The sequence below is a fragment of the Lolium perenne genome, chromosome 7 (genome assembly GCF_019359855.2).
Source record: "Lolium perenne isolate Kyuss_39 chromosome 7, Kyuss_2.0, whole genome shotgun sequence".
In the NCBI taxonomy this organism is placed as follows: domain Eukaryota; kingdom Viridiplantae; phylum Streptophyta; class Magnoliopsida; order Poales; family Poaceae; genus Lolium; species Lolium perenne.
In genome coordinates, this window is record NC_067250.2 from 183,861,677 (window position 1) to 183,884,029 (window position 22,353).

At 46.5% G+C, this 22,353-nt stretch overlaps 1 protein-coding gene across 1 annotated transcript; it reads right to left on the reverse strand.

Annotated features, from left to right (window-relative positions):
• Nucleotides 1–12,540: 12,540 nt before the first annotated feature.
• LOC139834185 (uncharacterized) lies at nucleotides 12,541–13,734 on the reverse strand. The gene is made up of 2 exons (XM_071824603.1): nucleotides 12,695–13,734; nucleotides 12,541–12,587 (listed from the first exon to the last, which is right to left on the reverse strand). The coding sequence occupies exons 1-2, from the start codon at nucleotides 13,560–13,562 to the stop codon at nucleotides 12,541–12,543; spliced, it is 915 nt and encodes a 304-aa protein (XP_071680704.1). The 5' UTR covers nucleotides 13,563–13,734.
• Between the last annotated feature and the right edge of the window lie 8,619 nt (nucleotides 13,735–22,353).

A 22,353-nucleotide genomic window follows, 5' to 3' on the forward strand; every position in this document is an offset into this window, starting at 1 on the left:
CCTTGGTTGTTGGAGCTAGAGTTGCAGTGGCAGCAGATCCTGGTCGGGCCGGCCAATGCACGCTGCTCGCAGAGTTTAAACGGGTGTCGGTGCGTGCACATGCTCTGACCGCGTGAGCCGGCCGATGCACCGGGCGAGGCACCAGCTGTTATATTTCTAGTAGGACCTCTAGCTGTTGCATCTAGTGAGTAATCGTATCTAACCGGGACTAGTACTAGATGAGAGACAGTCGGGTCGCATACCGTCGGTCTTCGTCGACGAGGAGCTCGCCATGGCGGCGACGGCGACGGAGGAGTGGCGGCGATGTCGGTGGTGCTTCCCGCCGCTACAGTGCTCACCAGATCGGGTGGCTTAGGGTTTGTGTGTGTCGGTGGGGAGGACGGCCGCGGACGACCTTGGCGTCCGTGCCCCGGCCCCCACCTCTTTTATATGGCGCTGGCGACGGGGGCCCACCAACCATGTGGGTTGGGCGCCCCGATCAGGGCGCGAGACAAGGTCGTGATCGACCGTTGGGTCGATACGTGGGAGATCAACCTAACATTCTCCCCCTTGATCTCATCTTACTTTAATCTTAATCTTATACTTAAACTTTTCTTGGTACCCATTTTATCACAAATTAGTATATAGAGCATGTCTCGTCATGATAGCCAGTTACGCACCATCGGATTCAACAGCTACTACACACCTTTCCATTTTAAAATAGATTCTTCCTCTAGACCCTTAATATCCATGTATCATAGGCTTTTCCGTAAACCCATGCCGGCTACGTGTTCACTGAACACACTGGGTGGTAAGCCTTTCGTAAGCGGATCCACGAGCATTCTCTTTGTGCTTATATGCTCTAAACTTATGGTATGATCCTGGATTCTATCTTTCACAACATAATACTTGATGTCAATGTGCTTGCCAGCATCACTTGACTTATTGTTGTGAGCATAAAATACTGCTGGCTCATTGTCGCAGTACATTCTAAGTGGTCTTTGAATGATTGATACGTCTCCTACATATCCATAATTTCTGATGTTCCATGCTTGTTTTATGACAATACTTACATGTTTTGCTCGCACTTTATAATGATTTTATGCATTTTCCGGAACTAACCTATTAACAAGATGCCGAAGTGCCAGTTCCTATTTTCTGCTGTTTTTGGTTCCAGAAAGGCTGTTCGGGCAATATTCTCGGAATTCGACGAAACGAAGACCAAACATCATAATTCACCGAGACGGACCAGGACACCGGAGGGGAGTCAGAGGGGAGGCCTGGGGCCCCCACACCATAGGGCCGCGCGGGCCAGCCCCTGGCCGCGCCGGCCTATGGGGAGGGCACCCTGTTGCCCCTCATGCGCCGCCTCTTCGCCTATATAAGCCCTTTCGACCTAAAAACGCGATACCTTTTGACGAAACTCCAGAAAGACTCCAGGGGCGCCGCCGCCATCGCGAAACTCCAATTCGGGGGACAGAAGTCTCTGTTCCGGCACCCTGCCGGGACGGGGAAGTGCCTCCGGAAGCCATCTCCATCAACGCCACCGCCTCCATCATGCTCCGTGAGTAGTTCCCCCATGGACTACGGGTTCTAGCAGTAGCTAGTTGGTACTCTCTATCCCATGTACTTCAATACAATGATCTCATGAGCTGCCTTACATGATTGAGATTCATCTGATGTAATCGGTGTTGTGTTTGTTGGGATCCGATGGATGATACATTATGATTAGTCTATCTATAAAGTTTGTGAAGTTATTGTTGCTGCAATCTTGTTATACTTAATGCTTGTCACTAGGGCCCGAGTGGCATGATCTTAGATTTGAGCTCTATACTTATTGCTTAGATTGTATCTACAAGTTGTATGAACATGTCGCTGTCCGGAACCAAAGGCCCCGAAGTGACAGAAATCGGGACAGCCGGAGGGGATGGTGGTGATGTGAGGATCACATGTTTTCACCAAGTGTTAATGCTTTGCTCCGGTGCTGTATTAAAAGGAGTACCTTAATATCCAGTAGATTCCCTTGAGGCCCGGCTGCCACCGGCTGGTAGGACAAAAGATGTTGTGCAAGTTTCTCATTGCGAGCACGTACGACTATATACGGAAAACATGCCTACATGATTAATGAATTGATGTTCTGTCTTAATGCTTTATCAATCCTGTCAATTGCCCAACTATAATTTGTTCACCCAACACTTGTCACTTATTGGAGAGTTACCACTAGTGTAGATCGCTGGGAACCCCGGTCCATCTCTCATCATCATATACTCGTTCTACATGTCATTGGAAGTAGTATCAACTATTTTCTGATGCCATTGATCTCATATTGCTATTATCGCTGGCTGTTATTTACTGCTCTCATATTACTGCTACTTTCACATCACCCCTGTTACTAGTGCTTTTCCAGGTGCAGCTGAATTGACAACTCAGTTGTTAAGGCTTATAAGTATTCTTTACCTCCCCTTGTGTTGAATCAATAAATTTGGGTTTTACTTCCCTCAAAGACTGCTGCGATCCCCTATACTTGTGCGTTATCAATGATGTCTACCACTCTCAACCCGGGTATAAATTTCTTTAACCAGTTTGTCTGCCCCGATGCCTCATAACATGCTACATACTCAGCAACCATCGTGGACGGTGCCGTGATAGATTGCTTGAAACTTTTCCACGATATAGCTCCACCTGCGAGAGTGAATACATAACCTGATGTGGATTTTCTGTCATCTACATCTCCCGCAAAGTCTGCATCTGAATACCCTTCTATCTCAAGGGAATCAGTTCTTCTATATGTTAGCATGAGGCCTTTCGTGCCTTGCGCATAACGCAATGCCTTCTTCACCATTTTCCAGTGATCTATTCCTGGATTACTTTGGAATCTGCCAAGTACCCCGGTAACAAAAGCTAAGTCTGGGCGCGTACATACTTGAGCATACATTAGGCTTCCGACAGCTGAAGCATATGGAACCGCTTTCATTTGATCGATCTCATATTGGTTCCTGGGACATTGAAAATCCCCAAATCTATCGCCCTTGACTATAGGAGCAGGCGTGGCATTACTCGCATGCATACCATACTTCTTTAGAACTTTCTCTAAGTATGACTTTTGCGATAGTCCTAACACCCATCTTTGTCTATCTCGGTGAATTTCAATTCCTAGAACAAATGAAGCTTCACCAAGATCTTTCATATCGAAGTTCGAGGACAAGAACTTCTTCGTCTCCAATAGTAGACTAACATCACTACTAGCAAGCAGAATGTCATCCACATATAGGATAAGGAAAATGAATTTCCCTTTCTTAAACTTTGCATATACGCAATTGTCCTCTCTATTCTCATTAAACCCAAAACTTTTAATTGTCTCATGGAGCTTCAAGTACCATTGCCTGGAGGCTTGTTTTAACCCATAAATGGATTTCTTCAGACGGCATCTGATGACCCACAAGTATAGGGGATCGCAGCAGTCTTCGAGGGTAGTATAACCCAAATTTATTGATTCGACACAAGGGGAGGTAAAGAATAGTTATAAGCCTTAACAACTGAGTTGTCAATTCAACAACACTGGAAAAGCACTAGTAACGGGGGTGATGTGAAAGTAGCGATAGTATGAGAGCAATAGTAACAGAATACACAAGCGATAGCAATATGAGAGCGATGGCACCAGAGAATAGTTGATACTACTTCCAATGACATGTAGAACAAGTATATTATGATGAGAGATGGACCGGGGTTCCCAGCGATCTACACTAGTGGTAACTCTCCAATAAGTGACAAGTGTTGGGTGAACAAATTACAGTTGGGCAATTGACAGGAATCAAAGGCATTAAGAAAGAATATCAAGCTTATTAATTATGTAGGCATGTTTTCCGTATATAGTCGTACGTGCTCGCAATGAGAAACTTGCACAACATCTTTTGTCCTACCAGCCGGTGGCAGCCGGGCCTCAAGGGAAACTACTGGATATTAAGGTACTCCTTTTAATAGAGTACCGGAGCAAAGCATTAACACACCGTGAAAACATGTGATCCTCACATCACTACCATCCCCTCCGGTTGTCCCGATTTCTGTCACTTCGGGGCCATTGGTTCCGGACAGTGACATATGCATACAACTTGTAGATACAATCTAAGCAACAATATAGAGCTCAAATCTAAGATCATGCCACTCGGGCCCTAGTGACAAGCATTAAGCATAACAAGATTGCAGCAACAATAACTTCACAAACTTTATAGATAGACTAATCATAATGTATCATCCATCGGATCCCAACAAACAGAACACCGATTACATCAGATGAATCTCAATCATGTAAGGCAGCTCATGAGACCATTGTATTGAAGTACATGGGGGAGAGTATACCGACATAGCTACTGCTAGAACCCGTAGTCCATGGGGGAACTACTCACGGAGCATGGCGGAGGCGGTGGCGTTGATGGAGATGGCTTCCGGGCACTTCCCCGTCCCGGCAGGTGCCGGGACAGAAGTTCTGTCCCCCGAATTGGAGTTTCGCGACGGTGGCGGCGCCCGGAGTCTTTCTCGGAGTTTCGTCAATTGGTACCGCGTTTTTAGGTCGAAAGGGCTTTTATAGGCGAAGAGGCGGCGCGGCAGGGGCACTGGGGCGCCACACCCTAGGCCGGCGCGGCCTAGGCCTGGCCCGTGCCGCCATGTGGTGTGGTGGCCCCCTGGCCCCTCTCCGACTCTTCTTCGGTGTTCTGGAGCCTTCCGGAGAAAATAGGAGGTTTGGCGTTGATTTCGTCCAATTCCGAGAATATTGCCCGAACAGCCTTTCTGGAACCAAAAACAAGCAGAAACAGGAACTGGCACTGTGGCATCTTGTTAATAGGTTAGTTCCGGAAAACGCATAAAAACATTATAAAGTGCAAGCAAAACATGTAAGTATTGTCATAAAACAAGCATGGAACAACAGAAATTATGGATACGTCGGGGACGTATCAGCATCCCCAAGCTTAGTTCCTGCTCGTCCCGAGCAGGTAAACGATAAAAATAATAATTTCTGTAGTGACATGCTACTTACATAATCTTGATCATACTGTTACAAAGCATATGAAATGAATGAAGTGACTCAAGGCAATGATCTATAGTTGCTAACAAGTAGATAACATATAGCAAAACTTTTCATAAAGAGTACTTTCAAGACAAGCATCAAAAGATTGCACAAGAGTTAACTCATAAAGCAATAAGTTCATAGTAAAGGCATCGAAGCAACACAAAGGAGGATATAAGTTTCAGCGGTTGCTTTCAACTTTCAACATGTATATCTCATGGATATTGTCAACACAAAGTAATATGATGAATGCAAATATGCAAGTATGTAAGAATCAATGCACAGTTGACACAAGTGTTTGCTTCTAAGGTGGAAGGAAGTAGGTGAACTGACTCAACATTAAAAGTAAAAGAATGGTCCTTCAAAGAGGAAAGCATCGATTGCTATATTTGTGCTAGAGCTTTGGTTTTGAAAACATATAGAGGGCATAAAAAGTAAAATTTTGAGAGGTGTTTGTTGTTGTCAACGAATGGTAATGGGTACACTAACTACCTCGCCAACCGGACTTTCAAGAGCGGCTCCCATTTTATTTAATTTTTGTGTGGCACTCCTTCCAACCTTTCTTTCACAAACCATGGCTAACCGAATCCTCGGGTGCCTGCCAACAATCTCATACCATGAAGGAGTGCCTTTTTATTTTAGTTTTATTATGATGACACTCCTCCCAACCTTTGCTTACACAAGCCATGGCTAACCGAATCCTTCGGGTGCCGTCCAACAATCACATACCATGGAGGAGTGTCTATTTAGTTTGATTAATTTGGGACTGGGAATCCCATTGCCAGCTCTTTTTGCAAAATTATTGGATAAGCGGATGTGCCTCTAGTCCATATGAGAGTCCGTCAAAAGTAAATGACAAGGTTGAAAGCTAAACACCACATACTTCCTCATGAGCTATAAAACATTAACACAAATCAGAGGTAATAAATTTTGAATTGTTTAAAGGTAGCACTCAAGCAATTTACTTTGGAATGGCGGAGAAATACCACATAGTAGGTAGGTATGGTGGACACAAATGGCATAGTGGTTGGCTCAAGTATTTTGGATGCATGAGAAGTATTCCCTCTCAATACAAGGTTTAGGCTAGCAAGGTTGTTTGAAGCAAACACAAGTATGAACCGGTGACAATAAAACTTACATAAGAACATATTGCAAGCATTATAATACTCTACACTGTCTTCCTTGTCGCTCAAACACTTTTACCAGAAAATATCTAGACCTTAAGAGAGATCAATTATGCAAACCAATTTTAACCAGCTCTACAGTAGTTCTCCACTAATAGGTTTAAACTACATGCAAAAACTTATGATCTACTTGAGAGCTCAAAACAATTGCCAAGTATCAAATTATCCAAGACATATGAGGCATTTTCTTTTTCCAACCAAACAATAAGTATTGTAGCTTCCAACTTTTATCATTGAACATTAAAAGTAAAACGAAGAACAAGTGTTCATATGAAAAAGCGGAGCGTGTATCTCTCCCAATCAAGGATTGCTAGGATCCGATCTTATTCAAACAAACAAAACGAAAATAAACACACAGACGCTCCAAGTAAAGCACATATGATGTGACCGAATAAAAATATAGTTTCAGGGGAGGAACCTGATAAGTTGATGAAGAAGGGGATGCCTTGGGCATCCCCAAGCTTAGACGCTTGAGTCTTCTTAAAATATGCAGGGATGAACCACGGGGGCATCCCCAAGCTTAGACTTTTCACTCTTCTTGATCATATATCATCCTCCTCTCTTGACCCTTGAAAACTTCCTTCACACCAAACTTCTCATAAACTTCATTAGAGGGGTTAGTACTCAAAAAATTTGAATCCACCTTGGTCCTGTAGTGGCATATTGCAAGAACTCAATAAAACATTAGCTACAGCTCTCTACGTCTAGAAAACCTCGCTTAAAGTCCACAAGAGACAATGCAAAAAACAGAGACAGAATCTGCCAAAACAGAACATCCAGTAAAGACGAATTTTAATAAAATACTTCCGATTGCTCAAATCAGAAAACTCAAAACTAATGAAAGTTGCGTACATATCTGAGGAACACGCACGTAAATTGGCATAATTTTCTGAGTTTCCTACAGAGAATTGGACCAAGATTCGTGACAGATAGAAATCTGTTTCTGCGCAGAAATCCAAATCTAGTATCAACCTTCGATTAGAGGCTTCACTTGGCACAACAAAACACAAAACTAAGATAAGGAGAGGTTGCTACAGTAGTAAACAACTTCCAAGACACAAATGTAAAACAAAGTACTGTAGCAAAATAACACATGGGTTATCTCCCAAGAAGTTGCTTTCTTTATAGCCATTAAGATGGGCTCAGCAGTTTTGATGATGCACTCGCAAGAAATAGTATTTGAAGCAAAAGAGAGCATCAAGAGGCAAATTCAAAACACATTTAAGCCTAACATGCTTCCTATGCAAAGGAATCTTGTAAATAAACAAGTTCATGAAAAGCAAAGTAACAAGCATAGGAAGATAGAATAAGTATAACTTCAAAATTTTAAGCATATAGAGAGGCGTATTAGTACTATGCAAATTTCTACAACCATGTTTTCCTCTCTCATAATAATTTTCAGTAGCTTCATGAAAAAACTCAACAATATAGCTATCACATGCAGCATACTTTTCATGATCCACAAACATATAATTTTTATCAAGTTCAAGAATAGTGGATTTAAAGCTTTCAAACTTACTTTTATTAATAATATAACAAGGTAGTTGATCATTCTCAAGAGATATGGGACTCATAGAATAAGTCAAGAACTCTCCAATCCCATTTTCATTAGTAGCACAATTAATATTATCAAGTAACATAGGACCATCATCTAGAGCTTTATCATAGACATTTGCTAAGCAAAATTCTTTAGTACCATGCATTTCGACATCAGGCACAAACAAAGCATTATCATAAGATTTATCAAAGTAGCATGGATTATCATATATAACAGTAGCGTAATTATTCTCACAAGTTTTACTCATAGGGAAAATTTCAAGAGAATCCACAGGAACATAACATTCAACCTCTTTCGGTAAGCATGGAGGACAATCAAATAATGTAAGAGATAAAGAGTTACTCTCATTAGAAGGTTGGCATGGGTAGCTAATCCATTCTTCCTCCTTTTGTTCGTCGCTCTCCTCTTCTTTTTCATCCAATGAGCTTTCTGGTTCATCAATTTCCTCCTCTTTTTCATCCAATGCGCTTTCAGGTTCATCAGTTTCTTCTTCCACCGGTTCTGCCAAATTGTGAGTGCATTCTTGTGCATTAATGTGTCTCTCTTTATAATCAATGATATAAGGATTATTACCGAAGCATTCTATGCAACAATTAAGGATAGAAGAGACATAATCTTTAAGGTCCTTACAAACAACACAAGTTTCATAATTCTCAACCATGAAGGATTCGATCTCAGAGGCTCCCATAAACACGACAAATTGTTCTACCTCTTCGAACCCATAATGAATATAGCAATTCCGATTATAGTTCTTAATTAAAAATTCCTCACTAAAGCCACATTGAAATTTAAGATGTTTAGTATCCTGTTGAGAGCAACAGTTTATATCATGGCGTTTAAGCAAGATTTTAGCAATTGTATCCACTTTTTCTATCATAGCACTCATTATTTCACCAGCTCTTGATTTCCTATAATTATTATAACATTCTATGAGCTCCAAGTAGGTTGTTGGTTCTCCCATAACAGTAGTTTTTAATTTTTTGGTTTTTCAAATTTTTATGGATTTTTGGGTATATGAGACAAATAAAACACGACAAAAATAAACTAAGCAAAAGTAAACTACGCAAACTAATACTAGACAGAAATAAACTAAGCAAAAATAAACTAGACAAAAGTAAACTAAGCAAAACAAAATAAAATAAAACAGAGAGAGAGGTAGAGTGTACTCCCCAGGTGAACTTATGAGTAGAGCTATGCCTCCCCGGCAACGGCGCCAGAAAATAGTCTTGATGACCCACAAGTATAGGGGATCGCAGCAGTCTTCGAGGGTAGTATAACCCAAATTTATTGATTCGACACAAGGGGAGGTAAAGAATAGTTATAAGCCTTAACAACTGAGTTGTCAATTCAGCTGCACCTGGAAAAGCACTAGTAACAGGGGTGATGTGAAAGTAGCAGTAGTATGAGAGCAATAGTAACAGTAACACAGCAGCAGTAATAGCAATATGAGAGCGATGGCACCAGAGAATAGTTGATACTACTTCCAATGACATGTAGAACAAGTATATTATGATGAGAGATGGACCGGGGTTCCCAGCGATCTACACTAGTGGTAACTCTCCAATAAGTGACAAGTGTTGGGTGAACAAATTACAGTTGGGCAATTGACAGGAATCAAAGGCATTAAGAAAGAATATCAAGCTTATTAATTATGTAGGCATGTTTTCCGTATATAGTCGTACGTGCTCGCAATGAGAAACTTGCACAACATCTTTTGTCCTACCAGCCGGTGGCAGCCGGGCCTCAAGGGAAACTACTGGATATTAAGGTACTCCTTTTAATAGAGTACCGGAGCAAAGCATTAACACACCGTGAAAACATGTGATCCTCACATCACTACCATCCCCTCCGGTTGTCCCGATTTCTGTCACTTCGGGGCCATTGGTTCCGGACAGTGACATGTGCATACAACTTGTAGATACAATCTAAGCAACAATATAGAGCTCAAATCTAAGATCATGCCACTCGGGCCCTAGTGACAAGCATTAAGCATAACAAGATTGCAGCAACAATAACTTCACAAACTTTATAGATAGACTAATCATAATGTATCATCCATCGGATCCCAACAAACAGAACACCGATTACATCAGATGAATCTCAATCATGTAAGGCAGCTCATGAGACCATTGTATTGAAGTACATGGGGGAGAGTATACCGACATAGCTACTGCTAGAACCCGTAGTCCATGGGGGAACTACTCACGGAGCATGGCGGAGGCGGTGGCGTTGATGGAGATGGCTTCCGGGGGCACTTCCCCGTCCCGGCAGGGTGCCGGGACAGAGTTCTGTCCCCCGAATTGGAGTTTCGCGACGGTGGCGGCGCCCCTGGAGTCTTTTTGGAGTTTCGTCAATTGGTACTGCGTTTTTAGGTCGAAAGGGCTTTTATAGGCGAAGAGGCGGCGCAGGGGGGCACCTGGGGGCGCCACACCCTAGGCCGGCGCGGCCTAGGCCTGGCCCGCGCCGCCATGTGGTGTGGTGGCCCCCTGGCCCCTCTCCGACTCTTCTTCGGTGTTCTGGAGCCTTCCGAAGAAAATAGGAGGTTTGGCGTTGATTTCGTCCAATTCCGAGAATATTGCGCGAACAGCCTTTCTGGAACCAAAAACAGCAGAAAACAGGAACTGGCACTGTGGCATCTTGTTAATAGGTTAGTTCCGGAAAACGCATAAAAACATTATAAAGTGCAAGCAAAACATGTAAGTATTGTCATAAAACAAGCATGGAACAACAGAAATTATGGATACGTCGGGGACGTATCAGCATCCCATATGTTCTTTTCCTTCCACGATAAAACCCTTTGGTTGTGCCATGTAAACATTTTCCTCCAAGTCTCCATTTAAGAATGCCGTCTTTACATCCATTTGATGCAACTCTAAATCATAGTGTGCCACTAAAGCCATTATAATTCTAAAAGAATCCTTACATGAGACCGGAGAAAAGGTCTCATTATAGTCTATTCCTTCTCTTTGAGTGAAACCCTTCGCAACAAGTCATGCTTTATATCTTTCAACATTCGCTCTAGAGTCACACTTTGTTTTGTAGACCCATTTACAGCCTACTATTTTGGCTCCTTTAGGAATTTCTTCTAAATCCCAGACTTTGTTGCTACTCATTGATCTCATTTCATCAACGATGGCCTCAATCCACTTCGATGAATGAGCACTTCTTGAGGCTTCTTCAAATGTGGTGGGATCACCCTCCATTTGAACTTCTTCACTGACATAGATCTCAAAATCGTCAGAAATAGCTGGCTTTCTTGCTCTTTGAGACCTTCTAAGGTTCTCAATCTCTGGCGCACTTTCTATGTGAGGCTGTTGCAGCTCTTCCTCATGTGTGGTAACATTCTCTCTATTTTTATTCATTGTTGCCACAGGAGAACTAACAACAGGTGTCGCAATGACATCGTCCTGTGTCGGTGCAGCAGCAGCAGGTATCGAGAAAAATGGTTCCTGGATCATCGGAGTGGGTGCATACACCCGCTTCTCCTCAAGGTTGATTTCTCGGGATACCGTGCTCCCCCTGATCATCTCATCCTCCAGAAACACAGCGTGTCTCGTTTCTACAAACTTAGTGAGTCTGTCTGGACAATAGAAACGATAACCTTTCGACTTGTCTGGATAGCCAATAAAATGGCAACTTACTGTCTTAGGATCTAATTTCCCAATGTTCGGGTTAAAGAGTTTAGCCTCAGCTGGACAGCCCCACACTCGCAAATAATTGAGTGAAGGTTCTCTACTAGTCCACAATTCATATGGTGCTTTAGACACTGACTTACTAGGAACTCGATTAAGTATGTGAATAGCGGTTTTTAACGCCTCCATCCACAAACTAACCGGTAAAGTGGAGTAACTTAACATGCTTCTCACCATATCCATCAGGGTACGGTTTCGTCTTTCAGCTACTCCATTCTGCTGAGGCTCGCCCGGTGTAGAATACTGGGCAACTCTGCCATGTTCCTGTAGGAACCTTGCAAAAGGTCCAGGAACTTGGCCATATGGGGTGTGCCGACCGTAGTACTCCCCACCACGGTCAGACCTTACTATTTTAATCTTTATGCTATGCTGATTTTCTACTTCAGCCTTAATATCTTGAATTTATCCAATGCTTCTGAACGCTCTTTAATTGGATAAATATAACCATAACGCGAATAATCATCCGTGAATGTTATGAAGGAATCATAGCCATCCACAGATTTCATAGGAAACGGACCGCATATATCCGTATGAATTATTTCTAAAACTCCTGTGCTTCTTTTGGCGCCCTTCTTTATGTTCTTTACACACTTTCCTTTAATGCAATCGATGTATTGTTCTAAATTTGAAAATTCCATAGGCGGAAGGATTGATTCTTTTACTAAGCGTTATATTCTCCCCCTCGAAATATGGCCTAAACGACAGTGCCATAATTTCGAAAAGACTTCATCAACTCTCTTCCGCTTATTATTTTCATTCAGGGATGTGGAGACATTCTCATTATCTGCGCTTAAAACATTTTCATTCTCATCACAAAGTGACAATAAATAAAGCTTGTCTTGTCTGAAGGCAAGACCAACAATCTCATTATTAAACTTGATCTTACATTGACCATCACCAAAATGGCAAGCAAAACCCTCATCATCTAAGCGTGATACACTTATTAAGTTCCGATGTAAAGAGGGTACATAAAGCACATCTACTAATAAAAGTACAAAACCATTAGCTAATACTAATGGGAGATCTCCAATGGCTTCGACTTCAGCTTGGATGCCGTTTGCTACTTTAATGCATCTTTCTCCTCTTTGCAGGGTCTGTCTCATACGGAATCCCTGTAATGAATTTGCAACATGAATAGTTGCACCTGAGTCAATCCACCAAGTACATTTTGCATAACTTAAAAATAAGGATTCATCTACAAATGTAACTAAATCCTCACCTTTCTTGCACAGATGTTTCAGGAATGCCACACAGTCTTTCTGGTAGTGGCCCTTTTCCTTGCACCACTTGCAAGTGTCCTTGGCCACCTCTTCATGCGGCTGATGATCTTGAGCTTTTCCATGCGGCTTAGCGGGAGGAGGATTCCACTGAGGTTTCCCTTGTGGCTTGGAACTCTGAAAGTTCCTCTTCTTGGTTGGGCTTAGGTAATTGATAGAATCACCAGATTGCCCCTTGATCCTCTCTTCTTCTTGCACACACATGGCAATCATCTTCTCAATGGCCCATTTTTCTGGCTGTGCATTGTAGTTCACAGCAAAGGTCTCAAATTCTTTTGGGAGTGAGGCAAAGATCAGATGGATGATGAACTGTTCCGGAAGCTCCATCTCCATAGACTTGAGCTTGGAAGACATATGGCTCATCCTCAATATGTGATCCCTTACTCCACCACCAGTGTACTTTGTAGTGACAAGCTTTCTTATGAGAGTGCTAGCATAGGCCTTGGAAGACCCAGTAAACTGACTCTCTACCTTTTTCAGGTACTCACTGACGGTGTCGCACTGTGGGATTGCTCCCCTTATAGCCTCCAAAATGGAGCTCTTGATCACCATCAAGCACTTTCTGTTGGACGAGTCCCACTTAGCACGATCAAGATCGTACATCATTCTTTTTGGTCCATGGTCAAGAACCCTTTTGTTGAAGTCATCTTCACTTTCTTTGTCGCCCCTCACGGGGTCCTTAGGTTCTATGGGACAAGCCTCTATCAGTGCCAAGTCGAGGTCAAGCAAAGCAAGCCCCATCTCAACCTTCTCTCGCCACGAGCCATAGTTCCCTCCATTGAGGGGCTCAATAGCCGAGATAAAACTCATAGGATTTCCTGAAACAAAATTTCCATCAAAATGAGTTAATTCAACGTTGGTCAAATTAAAACATGGCACTTCTCAATATTAATTCTACATCACCGTTGGGCAGAAATAGAACCAATAATGATAATTCTGAATCTTGCGGAATACAATTTTATTAACAACGTTGGTCATTAAATAAAATCATCATACTCAAAATTAACTCTCATTTCCTAATTCAATTTCCCCGTTGGTTCCAATTAAATTAGGAAACAATAAAATATGACTTCAGTTTGACTAACACAGCGGAAACTTAACTTAATTTTCGAATCTTAACCCACAGGAAAAAATTCCAAACTCACTTTTATTCTTAGTGCTAAATTATTTCCAGAAACTAAAAACAGAAAACAATTACTGGAAACAAAAAGCAAAACAGGCCAACCAGCCCATATGGGCTCTTCTCTGATGCTCTGCTAAAGGCCAAAAATGCGCACGGGCGGAAAACAAGCTGCGCCGCTGCATGGGCCGCGCCCAGCACCGGCCCACGGCCTCTTCTCTCCTCTCTCTGGCCAGAAACGGCTTCTGAAAAAACTGACCGTCGGATTCGATCGGACGGCCGCGCGCCGCTCTCGGTCGAACAAAATGGGGTCGGCAGCCGCCCCTGAAACCCTAACCCTCACTCTCCCCCCTCTGTTCCTCTCTCATACACATCCGACGGCGCAAGAGAAAAACACGAACGGTGGCCGCCGCAGCAGGCCGTCGCGCGGACGCGCGGGGAGGTGGGGAATGGCGGCGCCGTAGCCTACCCTCTCACCGGTGTGCGCGTTCCCCTTGCGGGTGGGCGCGCCTCCGTCGAGGGGATTGGCCGCGGTGCCCTGGCACGGCGCCTCTGCTGAGCGGAGGGCCCTTCCCGGAGTTCGCCGGTAGGTGGAGGCCGGCATGGATGCCACCTCCCTCTCTCCGTCCCCTTCTCTTATCTAATTTCTGGTTCTAATCGGGATGATCCGATCTAGGTTTAGGGTTTGCAAGACTAAAAAGTAAACTCTCTGTTTTCGATTCTATCCCGTATGGTTTCTACCTCAACTAGATCAACAAGACTAGACATGCTCTGATACCAGTGTTATATTTCTAGTAGGACCTCTAGCTGTTGCATCTAGTGAGTAATCGCATCTAACCGGGACTAGTACTAGATGAGAGACAGTCGGGTCGCATAACGTCGGTCTTCGTCGACGAGGAGCTCGCCATGGCGGCGACGGCGACGGAGGAGTGGCGGCGATGTCGGTGGTGCTTCCCGCCGCTACAGCGCCTCACCAGATCGGGGGGCTTAGGGTTTGTATGTGTCGGTGGGGAGGACGGCAGCGGACGACCTTGGCGTCCGTGCCCCGGCCCCACCTTTTTTATATGGCGCTGGCGATGGGGGCCCACCAACCATGTGGGTTGGGCGCCCCCGATCAGGGCGTGAGACAAGGTCGTGATCGACTGTTGGGTCGATACGTGGGAGATCAACCTAACACCAGCTACACGCCTACTGCCTACACCGAACGTAACTACGTTTGTCCAACGCGTGCGTCGCGCTCCCCGCCAGAAAGATCCGCCTCTCGCTAGCTGCAGCTTCGCCACAAACCAATAGCGGCCGCGTTGCCCATGGATGGATGTCGAGTTGGAAAAGCAAAGCATGGAAAAAAGCTTTGCAAAGCATGAAAAGAAAAGCAAACCTTGTCGAGGTGCCGATGCAGCGTCATTTGCATATATCACCAATTCATCATCATCAGTAATCAACGCCAGTCATCTTTCCACTTCACCTTTTTTTCCCACAACAGGGAATGAGAGAGACAAAACAAAAGGGAAGAAAGAATAGCTAGCTAGTTTTTTTTTTTTTTGAGCTTAGAATAGCTAGCTAGTTAGCAATGGAGAATCGCGTGTGGGCCGGAGATCCCGTGGCCTACACCAAGTGCTAATACTGAGAGGCTAGCGGTGTATGTGAGGCATATGCTACTCCTCCGCCCCCAACCCTAACCCTTCGCCCCCAACCCTCCGCCGCCGCCGCCGGTAGCGCCGCCGGGGCAAAGTCCCTCGGGACGTGGCGGCGGCGGGGGCCCTTCCTCGTCGCCGCGTGGAGATCGGCGGCCGGATCCCCACCTCCTCGATGCTTGGCGGAGCAGACGCGCGTGGGATGGGCGACGGCGGCGGCGGCCCTCCTCCCATCGGCTGTCCCCTGGCGGACCGGTCGGCGCGGGTGGGATGGGCGGCGCTGCGGTCTCCCTCTTCTCACTACTAGGAAAAGGCTTATAGCCGCACTCCTTACCGCCGGCAAATACGACTTGAAGATGCCGGTGGTATTACCTTCCAGGGGGGCTAACTCTACCGCCGGCGAATTGGGTCCAAAAGCGCCGGGGGTACCGGGCTCTACCGCCGGCGAACGCGAACAGGAGATGCCGGGGGTAAGCCAAGCCAGGATGGGCCACCCATCCTTAACTTACCGCCGGCGTTTGTGGCCCGTAGATGCCGGCGGTAACGGGGCCTGCCACTGGCAATCTCATTTGTAGGTGCCGGCGGTAACCGTGTCCACTCGTTCCGTTCCACTCCCCGATCCAAGTCCAAGGCCTGCCGCTAGCTGCTCTCCCACACGCGCTCCACTTCTCCCCTCAACGCACGCCACACAACGCACCCACTACACCACACCGCACGCACACCACCCAACCGCACAGCGCCGCCGCCGCTCACGGCGCCGATGGAGCAAGGCGCGGGGGACCGCAGTGGGGAGGCATGGGAGGAGGCCGCCAGGGAGGCACGGGCCGAGGCCGCGGTGGGGATCCGGCTGCCGCGCGCCACCTACCAGCAGAGGGGAGGGATCTTTCCTCCCACCTCCTCATCCATGGCGCCGCCCAGCTGGATCCGGCTGCCGCGCGCCACCCTCATCCTCATACTGCTCGCCCTCCACCTCTCCCTCTCCGTCGCCGCCCAGTTCGAGGGCTTCGACTCCGACGAGCTCCCGCACGCCGCCGCCGCTGATCTCACGTCCACGGACGACGACGACAAGGGGCTCGACCTCGACGTTGACCTCCCGCCCCCGCCGCCCATTTCCGTCTCCGTCTCCTCCCCCTCCCATCCCGTGACCACCACCACCGCGCCGGCCGAGTCCGCCCCGTCAGATCCCTCCGCCGCGGACGCCTGATCTGCTTCCTGCTCTGCTTCCGGCTTGGCACCGACGACGGCAGGGACGACTGCGTGCAGCGGTGGGATCGTGGCGTGCGGCCTGGCGCTGCTGATGCGCCGCTCGGCCTGCTTTTTTTTTATTTGCAAAATTTGATACCGCCGGCGAGTAACTGTGGAGTGGGGCAAAACGCCGGGGGTATTTTCATCTTACCACTGGCGAATACGAAAACACCGGGGGTAGCAAATTACCACCGGCGAGGTTATCGCCGGCGAGTACAAAAACGCCGGGGATAGCCAAATCTGTGCGCCAGCGGTAAGGTTATTCCTAGTAGTGTCTCGTCGGCTTCCCGCAGCACTCCGGCAGGGGTTAGTGGTGGGCGGCGGCCAGACCCTCGGTCTGCGCCATGCCATCCACCCCCGCCTCTCGTTGGTGCGTGGAGGCGATCTCGGGCATCTTCCGCGACACGAGGGCGCCCGGGCAGCAGCCTTGGGTTTGACGGAGGAGGTGGCCTCTTCTTCGCCGGAGAGGGTCGGCCTGCAGTTGGTGGTGGTGGATTTTTGATCTATCATCGCCATCCGGCGGTGAGATGGAGGTGCATGGAAGCCGGCGATGGTGTCGCCGGTGGAGGGTTGGGTTGGCCAGCCCGGGATGGTCGCCGACGTGGGGGTCCGGCCTGAATAAAGGCGGCGGTCCTAGGGCCTCTCTTGCGTGAAGAGGAGGACCTACCGGAGGACCGGACTCGTGATCTGGCCGGAGGGTTGAGTTCCGGAAGGCTCCGCCGGCGAATGTAACAGTGCTTTGCCTGGAGTTTGCTGGATCGGAGGTATTCGGTCGTGCGCACCCATGCGTTTATTCCGACCGTTTGGTTCTGGAGGGAGCGGCGCGAAGCTCTTTTTCTGTGTTGACATCAAGTGACTATGGATCCATGATAAATGTCGGAAGAAGAGAATTTCATGAAGGTCGGAGGGGGGGACTAGCTAAGGGAGGTTCAAGTCTCCGCGTTGTTGAGGGGCTTGCTTGGTGTCCGGGCTTCACAGCAGCGGTATGAAAGTGGGGGCGACAACACATGTGAAGCGCAGAGTCCTACTTTTCAGGGTGAAAACCCAAGGTCTGGCCTTAACTGGTTATGCCTGGCAGTGACTTTGGTGGAGGCATTGTTTTGAGAGTGGGGACTATCTTCAGGATGAAAACCTAAGATCTTTGATCGGGCGACGACGGTGTTGGAGCACTGTTCCCTTCTTGGAGGCGTCGTTTTTTGGAGAGTCTGCAATTCAGGTGTTGTCATGGTGGTAGATGTATTGCTGTTGTTAGGTCCGTGATACTGTAGCGGGATTTTTGTTTTTTAGTTTTCTTTTCCTTTTTTTGGCTGTGTGTATCCGTAGTGCCATTAGGGTGGTGCGTTGTTGCAGAGGCTGGATGTAATTGGTATCTCTCGATATTAATATATTCCCTTTATCGAAAAAAATGCTACTCCTCCGCGAGCTTACGTTTTTCAACGTATCTTTGACCGGTTGAACCCGACGGACCAACCAACCAGGCGGACCGCGCCGCATGTTTTTGACAAACAAAAAATAGCCCAGCCAGAGGCAGTTGGTGAGGCGAGCTCCACCACGTCGCGACTGCCTCTACTCCGGCCTCGTGTCGGCCAGAGACCACCCAAAAGCGACTCCTCGCTGCTCAAGATATTGCAGCCTCGAAATGTACAGTTCGATCGATGGACCGCGTGTCCATTTTACCCGTGTCATTGTGTCGGCCGGCTAGCCCGATACGGTATACGGGGTTACTACTTACTACTATAAAGCAAATTACAGCGACGTGCCGGAAGTTTCTTGTGCTCACACCTGACAGTCTCTTTCTTGAGGGGAGATGCTCACTGCTTCGTGTTCATACGTGCATGGCGCTGTGGTATAAACATACCACCGCACGTATTTTGGAACGAACCGAGCAGCTTTTTTTTTGTGAGAAAGAGCTGTGATATATTAAACAGAAACCAAATTCAGTCCAAGTTGGCTCATAATCAAGATTGGAGCTACCCCAAACCACTCACTACAAACTTTATTTTTGCAGCCTAATTTACCTCAAAATGTGTGCCGCATCATTTGCGGAACGTCGCACATGTTGTGAAGTGTACAAGTAGATTGCCTAGCCCTTTCCATCAGTTCGGACTTTTGGTTCAAGTGGCTAGTGCATGAAGCTTAACATGGTATCAGAGCCCCAGGTCTCGAGTTCAAATCTTGGTTTTCGCAATTAAGCCTAAAAATTGCTGTTGCCCCCCTCTTTTGCCACCGCTGTGTTTCGGTGTGCTCTTCTTCTTTCACGTGTTGACTCTCTTCTCCCGTCACACGCGAGTGGGGGTGTTGTGAAGTGTACAAGTAGATTGCCTAGCCCTTTCCATCAGTTCGGACTTTTGGTTCAAGTGGCTAGTGCATGAAGCTTAACAGCACATACTCGTCGAAACCAACGAGCATGATCTTTATTTTCTCGGCCAAAGATACATTAGAAGACATGTATCTTGATCAGCCCTGCACAGCTTTACCGCCACTCAATTAGGGTGACTTCTTTTGGGCTTCTGCTTATGCATAAGCCGGCTTCTCTGTTTCGGTGGGAATAAACTGTGGTGGCTAGAAGCTCCTAGAAGCTAGTTACTTCTATTCTTTTGGGCTTCTGGAATTATATCTCATTTGTCGTGGTGAGTTGTAAAATGTCTATAAAGCCTCAAGATTTGTTGTGTGCTTTAAATAGTGATGATATCATATATACCTTGCTTTTTAGTACATAATGAAGTAGAATTGAATCAAGAATATTATGAAAAGTCGGACATCAATAAAAACATGGTATCATAGTATAATGTTGTACATGCCAAATAAAATAAATGTCTTAGATATCATAGATCAGAAGTGCTAAATAATATACTATCCACCATTTTACATTGCTGCTTATGTTTTGATCAAGATAAAAGTCATATGTTATGATACGGATACAAAATGCATAGCACATTGCAAATCCTCACAACAATTTATTTTAGCAGGACCAGGAGCACATTGTTGATTGTGATACAGACAAGTTTATTCACAGAACATTGCTGATTGTGATACAAACTAGTTTTATAGCAAATCATCATAGCAATTTATTTTATTCACACCCACATCAGCAAGAAATTGATTATACGAGGTTGAATTCGTGGGGAAGGACAAGGTCGTTGGGGATGTTGGCGTCCGTGGGGAAGGTCGCTGCTGGGGGAGGCAGAGGTCGCCGGTCGGCCGCCGGGCCGGAGCGGAGAGCTCGTCGGCGGCGGATGCAGGGGCGGGTGCCGCCCTTGATGCGGATGCAAGGGGCGGGCGCCGTCCTTGAGTTGGCGTCGGTGGGGATGGTTGATGCGAGGGAAGAGGTCGCTGCTGGGGGAGGCAGAGGTCGCCGGTCGGCCGCCGGGCCGGAGCGGAGAGCTCGGCGGCGGCGGATGCAGGGGCGGGTGCCGCCCTTGATGCGGATGCAGAGACGGCGACGGAAGGCGAGCAGAGGAGGGACGCGTGGGGGGAAAGGGCGGCCGTGCTGCGTCCCTGCCGGAGCTGACGGCGGCGGGGTCACCGGCCCTGGAGCGGTGGCGGCGGCGGAACTCTAGCTCGGGAGGAAGAACGACATGCGGGAGAGGAGCGACGCGGTTTGGAAAGAAGAGGTTACCGATTCGGCCCGGGGGGAGAAGCTCGGGAAACTGCTCCCGAGCAGTTTCTGGCTACACACACAAAATGGGCTTCACGGTGGGAGGAAGCTGTGCAAAAACTGGACTGATCTTTTGGGCTTCAGCGGTTTGGGACCTAGAAGCTGGGGTAGAAGCCCAAAAGAAGTCACCCTTAATGTTCGTTCCAACACCAGTTTCTCAACCTGATAGTATTGCGCCAAAACCAAACATCAGCAATATGGAGGGGAGGGGGACTTGGAATGGTTCTTTCACTCCACAGATAAACCATCTGTCCACAGTTTGGATTGGACGACCGACCAACGAATGGAGCGGGCCTGATCCGGAGGAGAAGGTGGCGGAGCAGAGGGCCATCCTCGCGTCCTTCAAGACGCTGAAGAAGGCCGGGGATGACGCCAACAGGCGCTGCAACGGCTCCTGGAGGAAGTGGCGCCCCACCGCGCTTTGGTGACCGTGCAGCGGAGGGAGCGGCCTTAATTTTTTTAAGTTATTCCTTAAATTTACAGCACTGTGACTATGGGTCCTTGGTTGATGAGTCATCCCGATGGCCGACTGCCAAATTTACAATCAGTTGGAGTCATTTTGTTTTTTTTTTTCTCAGCCGTTATCTTCGAGATCTCGTTGAAAAACGGTTTTATCGATTGGTACCCACCATACAAGAAAATACCCAGTCCGTATTTAATTGTTTTCTCAAAACCTAAATGATTTTGATGAGATTTGAACTAATTTTAAATATATTTAAAATATCTCTCGAGCACTTTGGCTGGTATTTCCAATACTTCCGATAACACTGGTGCCGGCTGAAAAAAAGATTAGGAACGAGAAAGAAAATGGTTGGAGCGTTGCTCTGTCATGGACACAGCACCAGATCCTGGCCGCGCCGGCCAATCCACGCTGCTCGCAGAATTTATACGGGTGTCGGTGCGTGCACATGCTCTATCTCTGCTCTGACCGCGTGGGCCGGCCGGTGCAGCGAGCGCTGCACCAGCTTTGCTACGCCCATGTAGCTACGTGCATCCAACGCGTCCGTCGCCACAAACCAAGAGCGGCCGCGTTGCCTACGGTTGCATGTCGAGTTGGAAAGAAAAGCATCGGAGAAGCTTGCCAACTCGATACACCTGGCACCGCCATCAACTTTTTTTTTCTCTCATAAGGGTCATTTCATTATTTAAAATTTTAACCTTACACTCAATCTCCGCACATATAAAAAAAAGAAATTTGCTAGTTCTCAGCTAGTTAAGAACTAAGTTCGTGCTAGTTAAGAACACAGCTGTCTGATCGCACCGTGATTCATGCGTATAAGTTGCAATTTGAGTTGTTGCAACTGACCATAAAGATCTAGCAAATTTATATTGAAAAAGTAGGTGTTTAATAATCCCATCATGATGATAGAATGTGCACTTCGTACTTCTGGGCCAATTTTGTTTTACAAGGATGTGTTTGGTGAGGATTGATCCTCTACTAAGATACCATGAAAAACTTTAGTTTTTAGGGGATCTTCATTTTTCATATCATTTTGTTATCATCCACAAGCACCTCTACCTATATTAAAGGACTATACATGATTTCATAGAGAAATTACTACTCTCATGCAGATTTCATTAAAATTCGCCAGCCCCTTGCATGAGTTGGACCAAAGCCAAACATTGCAGCATATAATGCATTTCATGATGCAAATCTGAGACTAACTAGATCTCTTATGAATGTTACATTTGGTGGGGAGGACACCAACACTTTAGCAATAATATCCCCTTTGTGATGGACAATGTAGTATAGAGCTAAATATTGTTATCAGAGTGTTGTGTCACCCATCTACTTATCCTCCCAAAACCTAATTTCCGAGACATCCTTAATTATTAATTAATCCTATGTGATATAGGTATGCCTACGGGGCATGTCGAATGAATATCCCTGGTCCACAGTAGGTCAGGAAGCCCATGGACTTAAACCTTTGGAGGCGAAGATTC